We start from the raw sequence: 14,706 nt of genomic DNA on the forward strand, positions 1-14,706 counted from the left end.
ACATAAGCATATGTTCCCAACCTGTTGCTAGATGTTGTTCATTCCTAATGTAGGGGAACCAAAGCCAATTTCTGGCCTCTATAGATTAATCATGTCTCCATACATTTGTTTAGTTATCAGGGGAATTGATTTTTAAACCGAAGTTAACTATTTTTGACTGGAGATCAATTCTGAGAGAATAAATGTAACAGCAACTCAACAATAGTCTAACTTATCAATTCTCAATAGACAAGATGGCAATGTCACTGAACAGGTTGTCTGGAATTGAAAACTGCTTTCCATTTGGTTCACTAACATCCTTTAGGGGAGAACCAATGTTGTTTGCATCTCACAGTGGCTTATCAGTTAGGGCAGTTTTGAGTTCCGAAGTCAAGCCATCAAGTCAATGAGTTTTGTTTACTCTTTTGGAACATTGAATTTTAAATGTAAATGTCTGAGGAATGCATTCTGGTCTCTTCATGGGGTGGGGGGGGGAGTGGAGAGAGAGAGAGAGAGAGTGGGGGGGGATTGTTGAAGCCTACACTTTTCTCTGGTAGTGTGCAGTAATTTTAAGAACATAAGAACATAAGAAATGGGAGCAGGAGTAGGACATCTAGCCCTTCGAGCCTGCCCCGCCATTCAACAAGATCATGGCTGATCTGAAGTGGCTCAGTTCCACTTTCCCACTGTCTCCCTTAATCCCCTTGCCTACCAAAAACCTATCTACCCGCGTCTTAAATATATTTAGTGAGGTAGCCTCAACCACTTCAACAGGCAGAGAATTCCAGAGATTCACCACCCTTTGGGTGAAGTTCCTCCTCAACTCCGTTCTAAACTGCTCCCCCCCCCCTTATTTTGAGGCTGTGCCCTCTAGTCCTGCTGTCCTTTCTGAGCGGGAAGAACCTCTCCACCTCTACCCTATCCATCCCTTTCATCATCTTATACATCTCAATGAGATCTCCCCTCATCCTTCTAAACCCTAATGAGTCCAAGCCCAGTCTATTCAGCCTCTCCTCATAGCTCAACCCCCTCAACTCCGGTATCAGCCTAGTGAACCTCCTCTGCACTCCCTCCAAGGCCAAAATATCCTTGCGCAGGTGTGGCGACCAAAACGGCACACAGTACTCCAGCTGCAGCCTCACCAGTGCCCTGTACAGTTGCAGCAAGACCTCCCTACTTTTATATTCAATCCCCCTCGCTATGAAGGCCAGCATCCCATTTGCCTTCCTGACCACCTGCTGCACCTGTAGGCTGGGTTTTTGCGACTCATGCACAAGGACCCCCAGGTCCCTCTGCACCATAGCATGCTGCAGCTTTTCGCCCTGTAAGTAGTAGTCCTTCCTACCATTATTCCTACCAAAGTGGATAACCTCACACTTGCCAACATTGTATTCCATCTGCCAGGACCTCGCCCACTCGCTCAGCCTATCTAGATCCCTCTGCAGACTTTCCACACCCTCTGCGCAATTTGCTGTTCCACTTATCTTTGTGTCAGCAAATTTCGACACCTTACACTCGGTTCCCTCCTCCAGATCATCTATATAAATGGTAAATAGCTGAGGCCCCAGCACCGATCCCTGGGGCACTCCACTAGTCACCAACCGCCAATCCGAATAGCACCCACTGACACCCACTCTCTGCCTCCTATTTGACAGCCAATCCCCTATCCACGCTAACACCCTTCCCCTAACTCCATGCCCCCTAACCTAAGAAGTCTTTAAACTCAGTCCAAAGTTTTTAAAAATGTGACATTCAAAACAGTTTTTCTAAAATGTATAATAAAACTGCAAACAGTAACATTGCTCTTGTACTTCCATGCAGGAATACCTCCAGCATAGTTGGTATATGGCTATTGAATTTCATTCTCGGAGATTGTGAGTAGCCTTGGAAAATGGTCTTCAGCAATTGTCAGCTGGAACATACAGTTACAGGTTGCACCAACTTCGTATGGATTGGATGGTTGATACGCAACAGCAAGGGTACTGGAGGAATGGCAACAATATGAGGATGAGTGCTACCTTCTTGAGTGAACTACATGATTATGCTCCATGGAGCCACTGCCTCTTTCTCTGTACAGCACCTCAACAATCCTTGTAATTTGTTAGAAAACAGATTGCTTGATCGTAGTGACACTTTGAAAGTTCCTTTGAACAACTTTTCCTGCAATCATGATGACAGCTCTAAGTTTACATGGCAGCGAATTCAGCCTGCATGAGAGCAGTCTGAGCTTCTAGTGCTGCACTCAGATACAGGCTGGCTTCTACTGCAGCTGCAGTGAATGCTAAAATTGGCCATCAGACACTACATTATGATTGGGTCACAAGTGTAATGAGACCCTTGCATGCTGGAAAGGAGGAATTCCAAACTCTATGGTAATACTTATGCCAGGTTAGTGTTTCCATTCTCCTTGGCATTCACAGCAGACTTTCTAGAGAGACTTCCCCATAAACCAAGCATTTTAGTGTGCATGTCCACCAGTCTTTTTCTGTAGGCTATGCTGTCAAAATATTAATCTGAGTCCTCTGCAGGGAATCCATGTGCAACCTCACCCTCCAGCCAGTTGGCACCTGTGCTATCTTTGCTGCTTATAACCTACTCACTCTTGGTGGCTCACTGAATGCAGATCGCATTTCTGTGCTACTCTTCAAGATATGCGTACTGTCAATATCTGAACTGGTGGCTGATCATGTGAAATCAAGTTTTGTGGCTTCACCATGCCTCTTCTTCCACTGTCTGGCTATCAGGGAAAAGGCATGAGAGTAAATTTGTGTTGGGGAAGTGGTGGAGTTAAGAGATGTATGCTTACATTATCTGCAGCTTGTAAATCAGAAGTATGGGATGAGGGGTAAGTGGTCTGTTAGGAGGGAGATTAGGTATGTGGATACCATCACCTTTGATAATTTCAGCCTCACCTTTTGGCTAATGTCTAAGCAGTGGTGTCCCAATAATGGCTAGTACCTTTCCCTCAAGACATAGTTAAGATATATGCAACCACCCATAGGCCCCCAATTAACTCCTATTAGATCTAGTTGTATGCCATTTTTTCCTACAGGACAGGAACATGTGCCATAGGGGTGGGGAATTTTATGAAGACTGCAAGAGCAGGGGAAACATGGACTTGAAGTCGATCACTAATTGATTCTTCAAGATGCAATATAGAGCCCCCTTGATTGCCCAGGAGGTTCTTTGAAATCTTGCAAGTAACTGAAACATTGTAATTGACAGCTGGTTTCTTCAATGAAAAACAGCCTGCTGTGCGGAATTGCACACTGCCCGCACTTCAAATTTTAATTGCAAGAAATGACAAAAAACCAGAGGTGCTGTACATTTCAGGTTATTTCACTGGGAATGGCATGCCATTGACAATATCCAAGCACTTCCCTCTCCCCCTCTAGTGTCATTCAATCTACTTGGCTGTTATGTTTGCATAGGTAGCAGTGTGCGCAACCTGAGATGTGGGTGTGAAATTTGAAGAGAGTCTCTGTAGGTAAAGTGGAATATATGAATTTTAGCTATCAGTCATGATTGATGGAGATTGCTGATCAGTTAGCTATGGGGTTTGCTGGCTTGAGTAGTGTCTGAGGCTACTGGTGCACTTAGTAGGATATGGCATTTGAAGATGCAGTCACTGATCTTAACCAATTGTGTGTGGTCAATGAATGTCTTAAAGCATTGCATCCAGATCCACAAGCTTGATTCCAGAACTTAATCCCAATGGTTATCTGCTCTCACTGCCTTGTTTCTGGAAGATCTCCTATGGATGTTGTCTATATGGACTTCAGTAAGGACTTTGTCAAAGTCCCTGATGGCAGACTGGTGCAGAAGATGAAGTTGCATGGGATCAGAGGTGAGCTAGCAAGATGGATACAGAACTGGCTCGGTCATAGAAGACTGAGGGTAGTAGTGGAAGGGTGCATTTCAGAATGGAGGGCTGTGACAAGTGGCGTTCCTCAGGGATCAGTGCTGAGACCTTTGCTGTTTGCAACATATATAATTGATTTGCAAGAAAATGTAACTGGTTTGATTAGTAAGTTTGTGGATAGCAATGAGGACAATCAGATACAGCAGGATATAGATCGCTTGGAGACTTGAGCAAAGAGATGGCAGATAGAGTTTTATCTGGACAAACGTGAGGTACTGCATTTTGGAAGGTCTAATACAGAGGAAATATACAGTAAATGGTAGAACCCTCAAGAGTACTGATACGCAGAGGGATCTGGGTGTACAGGTACACAGATCACTGAAAGTGGCAACACAGGTGGAGAAGGTAGTCAAGAAGGCATACAACATGCTTACCTTCATCGGCCAGGGCACTGAGTTTAAAAATTGGCAAGTAATGTTGCAACTTAGGTCGCATTTGGAATATAATGTTCAATTTTGGTCACCACACTACCAGAAGGATGTGGAGGCTTTGGAGAGGGTACAGAAAAGATTTACCAGGATTTTGCTTGGTATGGAGGGCATTAGCTATGAGGAGAGGTTTGAGAAACTTTGTTCTTGCTGGAATGACAGAGGTTGAGGGGCAACCTAATAGAAGTCTACAAGATTATGAGGGGCATGGACAGAGTGGATAGTCAGAAGCTTTTTCCCAGGGTGGAAGAGTCAATTACTAGAGGTTTAAAGGAGATGTACGAGGCAAGTTTTTTTTTACACAGAGGGTGCCTGGAACTCGCTGCTGGAGGAGGTAGTGGAAGCAAATACAATAGTGACTTTGAAGGGGCATCTTGACAAATACATGAATCGGACAGGAATGGAGGGATACAGTCCCTGGAAGGATAGGGGGTTTTAGTTCAGTCAGACAGCATGGTCGATGTATACTTTGAAGGCCAAAGAGCCTGTTCCTATGCTGTAATTTTCTTTGGATGTAGACCATCTCCCCAATTACCATTATTTTCTTCAAAGGATGGGTTGCTGACTAGGCCAGTATTTATTGTCCACCCCTAATTTCCCTTGAGAAGGTGGTGGTAAGCTGCTTTCCAGAGCTGCTGCGGTGCATGTATCATAGGAACACTCACAGTGCTGTTAGGAAAGGAGTTCCAGGATTTTAACCCAGTGACTGTGAAAGAAGGGCAATATATTTTTAAGTTATGATGATGTGCAACTTGGAGAGGAACTTGTGGGCAGTGGTGTTCCCTTGTTCTTTACCCCTCTAGTACATAGAGGCTGTAGACTTGGGAGATTCTGTTGTTAGAGCCTTGGTGAGTTGCTGTAATGTATCTTGTACATAGGATACATTGCTGCTATTGTGGAGGGATTGAATGTTGAAGGTTGTGTTTGGGTAGGCTTTGTCTTGGATGGTTCTTGATCACTGATAAAGTTCCCTGGGAGTTCAGATTCTCATGCGAAGGGAGGGTGGAAGGATGGGCAGGGGAATGAGGGTGGTTTTAATTGTACCCACCACCCCTGGAAGTAACTCCTCGTTAGCCACAGGGGCTGCTGTGAGTGGAAGCAGGCTGCACAAAAGGCCCGTATTGGGGCCAAGGCACACTTTCCCAGCTGTGAAAAAGTGAATGAAACTTGCACTCATTGTCCATGCATGCTCACTCATACCATTTAATGCCAATCTCTGCTCCTCTACCCATCCCTAGGCTTTTTATAGCCCCTATGCTAACTTAAGGTCACAATTTCAAAAAATGAGTGATGCCGCTTAGAACCAAGAGAAATGTCTTCATATTAGAATGTTGTGAATCTTTGGAATTCTCTCTCCACAGGGCTGTGAAAGTTCATTCGTTGAATATGTTTAAGGTGGAGATAATTAGTTTTCTGGTTAACAGTAATGTAAAGGGTTAATGGGGTAGTGTGGGTAAAAGGCATTGAAGTGGCATCAGCCATGATCACATTGGTGGAGGAAGCACCACAGGTGGAACTGCCTACTTGCTATATTTTTAGTGCCAACCCATGTCCCATCAACCACTCTTTGCCTTTACACCCTCCATACCAATTTACTCAGTATCGAAAGGATCCGTGCTGAGATTAAATAATGTTCTAAGTGTCTATTGATGTACTCATTATGCAAATAAACTGTCATTGATAAAAACACATTCACTACATTTAACTTAAAATCCTTTATATGAACAAGGATTTATATTCATATTCCTCTTCAAAGAATTTATAAGTGCTTGAAGCTTTCAATCAAACTGTGAACTGACAAGCACCCTGCTGTGATAACAATAGGTTGTGAAGTTAGTCATGTGGCACTCATCCTATAATGGCAACACTCAGACTATGTCAATAATGTGAAATATCAGGAACTGATTTTTTTTTTTCAATGCTGTAATCGGGTCTCCAGCATTATTTTTGCAAAGGTGGAGAGCTTCTTAGTCTGTTTGAAAACTTAGGCCTTTATCTCAAGGGAGCTGTAAAATAGATGTTTCCAATTGCTATCTGGCACCAATGTGCAGCCAGGCAGCAATTTACACATACGTGCAGTGCAACACAGACTATGTACAACCTACTTTTTTTTTAAGATGTGCACACATTTGACAGCACAACACTCTTAAGCACAGTGAAACAAATAAGCTGCGGACAGCAAAGATAAATTGGAAGATGTTATACTTAAGTGGTAAAGAACCTTAAAGAGACCACATCTAGAGTACTGCATTCAATAAGTGCCACAGGAAGGATATATTGAGCTTGGAAGGGATACAGCACAGATTCATCAAAATGGGGCTTAGATGGTTAATTGAGGAAAAATCAGCTGGTATTCTTATGGGTTAAGGTGGTTGTAGGATGGTGCAACTTGAAATGTTTAAAATTATAAGGATTCTAAAGGGATATATTTCAAAATGAGGTAAATGATGCTGAAGTACAGATCAGCTATGATCTAACTGAATGACAAACTACCTCAGGAGATGAATGATCTACTCCTGTTCTAAAGATTGCAAATGGGGTTTATCTCACAATGCACTCAAACTGGTGAGTTTACAGTTTTATAATAATAGTGGAAAATAGTTGGTTACCATATCAGAATAATTGTTTTGGAATTAGTCAGATTCACAGTTTGGTCACAGAGTTTCTCTGAGGAGACTTGTGTCCCTTCACATCAAACAAAAGACGACTCTAGGTAGTACTAAACATTGGCGAGATGTATATGTATTTTCTTGATAAAGGGCATCATAGAATTTCTGTCCCATAAAAAGGCTGTATGAAGTCATTAATTCCAAACTGTTATTTCTCTTTATTAGGCTACAGTTTGAATGCAGCTCAGACAGATGGCAGAAAATCTAGTTCTCAGCTGGTTCTTTTGGGCCCTGATGAAATGAGTTGCAGTAGCCTCATTCCAGTTTCTGCTGGACAGGAGCCCAAAATAAAAATCTCAATTCAGATCTGGTATCATTATTTTGAATTTGACTATTTACTGAGTGACAATGAGCATCAGCATTTTGGGGAAAAAGGAAAAAATAAAGAACCATGGATATTTTCACAATAGTAAAAGAAAAGCTAACAGCACAACATCTTTGCAGAGGTCAGTTACTGCTAATCATGCTGTGCAAATCAGATCAACATTGTTCCCCTGCATGGTTTTTTTTGACTTTGCTAAGAAAAATGAAGTCTAACAAATAGAACAATTTTACATATAAAAATCATATAACAATTCTGTTTTATAATATGGATGTGGAGGGCATTAATTGGTGTTTCACTTGAGCATATATAAAGAGGTACATAATCTATGTTCCATGTATAGATAGATTGCCCATTGTGGTAGCCCCTTTTGAGTGGGCTGCTCCTCAATTCGTGCCTGCACTTCAACCCAGTGCTCCTGATCTTTGGGCACCCGAGGCAGAGTGCACGAGCAGTCAGATCACAGGAACTTCTTGCTAGCCCACTCCTGGGCCTGGCCTAGATGGCCATTAAAATCCAGGCAAGTGGTTGGTTAAGGGGGTCATTCAACCCACCTGCCTGCCTCTTTATCATGGCTACATCCATGCCTGGGAGCCTCTGGATAGAGAGCACATTGTGCCCATTGGTACACTTGTTTTTGCACAACCTATGGGAGCCGCAGGGACTGGAGTGCATCATCAGTCCCAGGAATGTTATTTCAATCTGATAATTTTCCTCTTTTTATTTTAGTTTCAGTACTCCTTTAAGAGGTTGTCAACTTGGTCATTTGTTTTAGTTTTCTCAAAAGAGTACAAAGAAGCACTTGCTGAAACTGTATGGTGGTTTTGTTAGCGTTTATTTGCTTGTACTGTGCCTTCTTTTGAATAGCTATTACTTGCAGGAGTTTCACACGTCTGAAAGGCTGGCAAAACCACCTTAGATAGCAGTTAAGACACTGGTGTCAGTAATGAACTTGATTTAAAAAACATTTTTCCCTAATGTAATAAAACAGATGCTCTACTAACTGTATGTTGAAAGTAGTTACTGCAAATAAATTATTACCTCTTCTCAAAGTGATGTATACTTAATGACATCCTGTAAATTACAGAATCACATAATGAGCTCAGCAATGTAACAGCCACTAATACAAAGCTTTGACAAGGACATCAAAGGCTTAAAAAGCACAAATATACCTCTTCAATATATTTTGTTTCTAAAATAACAATTTTATCAATTTTTGATAAAAGTTTGTGGTTCATACTTATCACAAAAGATTTAAAATTTAGCTTTATACATTGTTGTTTGTGACAAGCACTATTAAAATGCTGATGTTGGCATTCCATCAATATTGAGATGCATGAAAATCATGAAACCTTTTATATTACACCAGTCTTCAACACTAGTTTACTTCGTCAAAAGTTATTAAGATATATAGAAATTTAGTTTAAGATCCTGTAAGTTTTCTTAGACCCTATCTTGAATGCATTTCCACCAAGAAATATTTTTGTATTGTTGCTCTACAAAACTAGGGCTGATATTATCATTTAATATTTGCTTTGGTGCTAGGTGCTAGCATTTCAGCACCACGTACTTCAATTGTTTTCAAATGACTTGTAATCAAAACATTAAGTTCCCCAACATTAAAACAAAGGACCTGGAATGAGAGGTGAGCCAAATTCCCTAGCCCCACATTTCCCCTTGCATTGAAATATAAATCTCAACACTGCAGAGTCTTGTCTTATAAGAAAACAGAATCTTCTGAATTTGAAAATAGCATTCTAAATCAATTGTACTACTTATAAATTACATATCTGATGGCCATAAAATGGAGTCATTATTTGTGAAGGACATAATTTGCTACATAGTCCCATATCATGTAGGTAAACGTAATTCATTATGTCACCACATAAAATATCCTGTGATCACTGTGGCAATTAATGTGCACTGTTTCATGTAGTGTGAGCATCGACATTATCCCAAAGTGTACAAATTGGCCCAAAATCAGCTGGCTGTCAATTTCTGATTCATACCAACATTCCTCAGTCTTTAATTACATATCTGATTTTTAAAAATATATTGTACAACAAGTAGAAACACTTTTAAAATGGTAGTAAAATTATATAAACTATATAGCAAGTCATAAGTATAATCAGGTGATTTTATACAAAGAATTTTGAATGAACAGAAAAAATATCAGTTGAACAACACTTAGCATTTTGTGAGATATTATCAATTAAATACATTAAAACCGACTACACTATTAGACAATATACTTTAAACTATCAACGTAACCACTGAATATATATATTTAGGAAAGAAAATTAACATTTAAAAATGATGCCAATACACCAGTGTATTGGAAAAAATAAAATTAGAGTTAAAAGTGCGATTTGTCCTCAAGGCTAGCACAATTTTCCCTCTGTCTTTTTCACAAAGTGTGGCAGTTAGTTTTTATTTCAAAACGTACTAAAATCTTATGGGCACAATTATTTCTTCCAAAACTTGTACTTAAAATTTAAATTGCAGAAATAAAATATTTTTTGGTTTGTAGAACAATTGTGAACAGTCGTACATACATAACATTTACATAAATATGTCAACATTAATTTGACCTAAGAAAAATGGAAATTGCCTGAAAGGTAATGCATCAAACTCTTATGCAACTATTATAATAATAACTGGTTTGATCATCATAACAAAACTTAAGAACTGGCTTTTTGCAGATAATTTAAAATCAAAACAACACTGGATGTTTGCATCTTATCACTATCTTAAATCTTTGGTGTCACTGGATTCATTAGTCCTCAAGTACTTTAGCATCACAACTAGTTTGTTAACCAAGTATGTTAAAATTATAATTCATATCTATTCCCCAAATACAACAGTAATTTAGATGTGTATGTATTTTTACTTGAGTACTGAAATAGATATCAACTACCAGTTACCCATACTTAAGTAATGGAAGACGTTTTTGGATAAATGAATCTTGAGTATTAGGAGAAGCAATGACTTGGTTGAGTGACATCTAATCAAAAACAATCACTCTACCGTGAAGGACAAAGTCAAGGATATGTAAATGTTTATTAAAATATGGTTTTCAATGTGATCATTAAGTTAATTGACTGATTATAATTAAAATGACAATTTGGGGATATTTAGCATCAAAAATTCTGCCCAAAAGAAAATCATGCCAGCTAGGTTCAAATCACAGACATATATAAATGCAGAATTTGTGCAGCTACAATAACGTGGCAGTTTTCTGTCTTGTAAGATGATGGTTTGAATAGTGGTGGTTAGCTCCGTGTAAGCATTATCTAGTGTAGCTAAGGCCCGTACTCCGGCGTAGCAATTTCTGCCAAATGCATTGCTAAGGAAGACAGTTGTCTGAGTTAATTTAAGAGGTACATTTCTCCTTTCTCCATCCAATGTGGCATTTCCAACAAAGTACACAATACCAACAGCAAAGTACAATGTTCATTGTTCACACAGTTCCAATATAGCTCATATCCAATATTTGGTACTTAAAACAGGGAGTCTTGAAATACAAATGCTACTGCTTTATGAAATATATATGCGTATTTATATACACTTAAATTTGATCACTTCTATTTTCAATACTGCAAAATGAATTGTTATCAGTAACTATGGCTAACAAGATTAGTAATTTTTGTTAAATCAAACAATTATTGGTGTACAATCCTGTACTTCATACCATAAAAAGGCATATCTTCTTCCGATGCAAGTATTCCACCACTTCTGATGTCTGTTTAGCTGTGTTGGAATATTGCGCAGTTTGTAACATTTTGTTCACCATGGATACCATGGAGATTTTCTAATCTTGCCAGCAATTATCAAAGAAAGGCAACATAATTTGCAGGGATCAGTCCAGTTTTGCCTTCATATGTCCCTTGTAGCCAACCTGGTTCCACTGATGCATGTACTGGAATAAACAGAATTAAAAGTGACTTAATCATCATTAAATGTACTGCATTTTAACATTAAACTTTTGGTGCTGTTAAATCTAAGAGGTGAAGGCAACTTAAATACTTTTAAAAAACAAGCTTGTTTATTGTTATTATTTTTATGTAACTAGTATTTTAAAAATATGATGGTTTAGATATACAAACAAAGTCTAAATAACTATGCAAAGGAAAGTTCAAATCTGCATAATGAAATAAAATGCTGGTATTTCCACAAATAGAATTGTTCCCCCAAAAGCAAAAGTGAATGGATTAAAAAATATGCATAAAGCAATGTCTAGTGTTGAGGACCATATATGGCATACTTTCACCCTGTCCTATTATTCTTTTCCAGAATTTCCTCAGTCATCCATTTCTCAGGCTTTTAAAACCCAAACTTGGCTCACTTAGCCTTCATTACTTGATCTTTTGAAACTTCTGACATTTTGTACTTTGGGGCTTCACTCTCACTTTTCTAAGACTTTTCATTTTTAATTGAATGAGAGCTATAATGTGTGTTAAGAACTAAAATCTTTCTGCTTTTATCTGATCTCAGCCAGATTAGCAGAGATCATTGTAATTAATATCCATTAGAAAGGTAGGGGAAAATAATTGACTAGAGGTCCAATCACCATTTTTCTCTGGTGAAACCTGCTGGTATATATGCATATGTCAGATTAGGCTTGGCTCTGATACAATTGAATAACAACAGTAATCCTTAAAACTAGCCATATGTTTCTAGTTCATTTTGTTATATTACTGTTGTTACATTGTTACATTAAAATAACCATTTGGATGACACATGACTACATCAAAGTTCTGTAATTATGTCACTGCAGAAGAGGAAGAAAGATTGACATGATATTCAAATTAAATATGTTAATCTCAAAGCACTTGACTATACTCAAGAACAACGGATCAAACTTCTCATAACAGAAAAAAGTAGCAATAGAACAAATACAAAATTAATAAAGGCAGTTGTTTGTCTTGGATGGAAATTGTATCAAATGTGAAAAAACTACACAAAATTAGTAAATGAAATGCAAAAGCACCGTGTTCCTTCCAACTGAAAGAAAACTTCTATTCAGACTGTAACAAGTGAGCAAAATTATTTCCAGCAGGCATCTCCACTGAACTTATAAAAGCAAAGACAATTTTGCCAATGATATTTTGAGATCATACAGAGGTTCTGACTGATGAACTAGAAATTCATGTCTGAAAGTAAATTTTTACTTGTCATAAAAAGAAACTAGTCATATAGGGAGAACCCTGAGCTAAAATTTTCTTGGCAACGCCATGTGTCAACACTGGGACAAAATACAAGCTCTGAACATGTGCGGTGGTCAGCGGGGCCATGACAACAAACTTCCTGATTGCTGGGCTATTAGTTGGCTGCCATAGGGTCTGCCACGCAATTAAGGATAGCAGGTTTGACTTCTCAGCCCAATCAGAAGGCCATGCTGTAGATATGAGAGTGCTAACAAGGAGCTAAGGCTTCAAGAGGATGAATGGCTGCTCCATTCTGAGGTCCCTTTATTTTCTCAACTGGCGAGCTACTGAGAATTAGTCCACATGCACCAGGGGTAAGAGGTGTACAGAGTAGTGTGATATGGCTACTGGCAAAACCAACAGCCTGAGAGACCTTTCAATACAACTCTACTGTCCTCCTTGCCCCCTGGAAGCCAGTAAAACCTTGCCCGTGGCATCAATAACAATGTTAAGGTAAAAAAAAAACAAGGTCAAAACAAAGCAACCCACTGTTCAACAATGCTACGTGTACGATTTAAAAAAAACTTTGGTTACCAATGATCAAGCTTAGGCTTCAATGTAAACCACTATAAAATTGATCAGAATAAACTTTAAACATACAATAAATAATACAATAGTAAGTCAGTCACAGAATTAATTACAACACATTTATTTGATTTTCTTATAAACATTCATTTGATATTGCACCTATAATCAGTAAAGTGACAGACTCCAAATTTATCCTTTAACATACTTGGAAGTCTTGCCACAACTATCACCAAAGACTTTGCTCTGTTTCTGCCCAATAAAGGCTGCAATACTTGTGAAATAAAACCTAGTCTCCATTTCTCACAAAGATTTCATAAACACCATTCTGCAGAATCACACCACACTATTATTGCTACAGGTGTTGTTAATACAGAAGCACTAGAGAAGGATGCCACTGAAAAAATTCAACTCATATTTTGTTATTATTAATACTCCATTTTTCTTTGTAGCTTATTTTACACTACTTTGCAAACCTCAATTTTGATTTTATTCACTTAAAATATTCAATCTGCTTTCTTCCATCCTCTCATTATTCTGCATCAGGTTCTTATTTCATTTTGCCTTCAAAACTCTTTTTTTTTCTGCATTCTCATACCTTCCTCATCCCCTAATCGCCTCTCGATTACCTCGTCCTCTTCCGTCTGTCTGCATCCCCTTCCCATGCTATCTCTCCTGGGTTAAATTATCTTTTCACTTAATACCTTGATTGACTTAAATACTGATAATGTGGAGTTGCTGGCATTGGACTGGGGTAGGCACAATAAGTGGTCACACAACACCAGGTTAAAGTCCAGCAGGTTTATTTGCTTGCACAAGCTTTTGGAGCACTGCTCCTTCATCAGGTGAGTGCAGAATTTGTCTCACAAACAGGCCATATATAGTCACAAACTCAATTACAAGATAACACTCCTGCCTAGTGATTGTCAAGCAGTGTCCATTCATCCATTGTCATAGTGTCTGCATGGTCTTGCAAATGTACCATGTTGCAGGGAAGGATGTCCCGAAGCATATCAGGTAGACAATGCTGGCCAAGTCACAAGAATATGTACCCTTACCTGGTGGATAGTGTTCTCACGTGAGATGATGGCATCCGTGTTGATAATCCAGCACATCTTGCAGAGGTTGCTGTGGCAGGGTTGTGTGGTGTCATGGTCACCTGTTCTTCTGAAGGCTGCACAGTTTGCTGCATACAATGGTCTGTTTGAGATTGCACAGTTGTTTGAAGGCAAGTAGTGGAGGTGTGGGATGGCCTTGGCGAGATGTTCGTCTTCATCAATCACATGTAGAAGGCTCCAGAGAAGATGTCATAGCTTCTCTGCTCTGGGGAAGTACTGGATGACGAAGCGTACTCTGTCCACTGTGTCCCGTGTTTGTCTTCTGAGGAGAACAGTGCAGTTTTTCACTGTGTCGCATTGGAACTGTCCATCGATGAGTTGAACACCATATCATATTCTTACGAGGGTGTCTTTCAGCGTCTGTAGGTGTCTGTTGCAATCCTCCTCATCTAAGCAGATCCTGTGTATATGGAGGGCTTGTCCACAGGGGATGGCTTCTTTAACGTGTTTAGGGTGGAAAATGGAAAATGGAGCATTTGTGAGGTTGTCCGTGGGCTTGTGGTACGGTGAAGTGCCGAGGTGACTATCCTTGATGG

The 14,706-nt window shown here is 39.4% G+C and overlaps 1 protein-coding gene across 2 annotated transcripts in view; it reads right to left on the bottom strand.

Moving 5' to 3' along the window:
* Positions 1-8,195: 8,195 nt before the first annotated feature.
* Positions 8,196-14,706, bottom strand: part of arhgap42a (Rho GTPase activating protein 42a) — a 314,844-nt gene continuing 308,333 nt past the window's right edge. For both annotated transcript variants that reach the window (XM_080196954.1, XM_080196952.1), the window contains one exon: positions 8,196-11,239. In XM_080196954.1, coding sequence (XP_080053080.1) covers positions 11,151-11,239 — 89 coding nt within the window. In that variant the 3' untranslated portion in view covers positions 8,196-11,150. The remainder of the gene's footprint in view (positions 11,240-14,706) is intronic.

Source organism: Carcharhinus amblyrhynchos, chromosome 10 (assembly GCF_965287045.1).
Source record: "Carcharhinus amblyrhynchos chromosome 10, sCarAmb.v2.hapA, whole genome shotgun sequence".
NCBI lineage: Eukaryota > Metazoa > Chordata > Chondrichthyes > Carcharhiniformes > Carcharhinidae > Carcharhinus > Carcharhinus amblyrhynchos.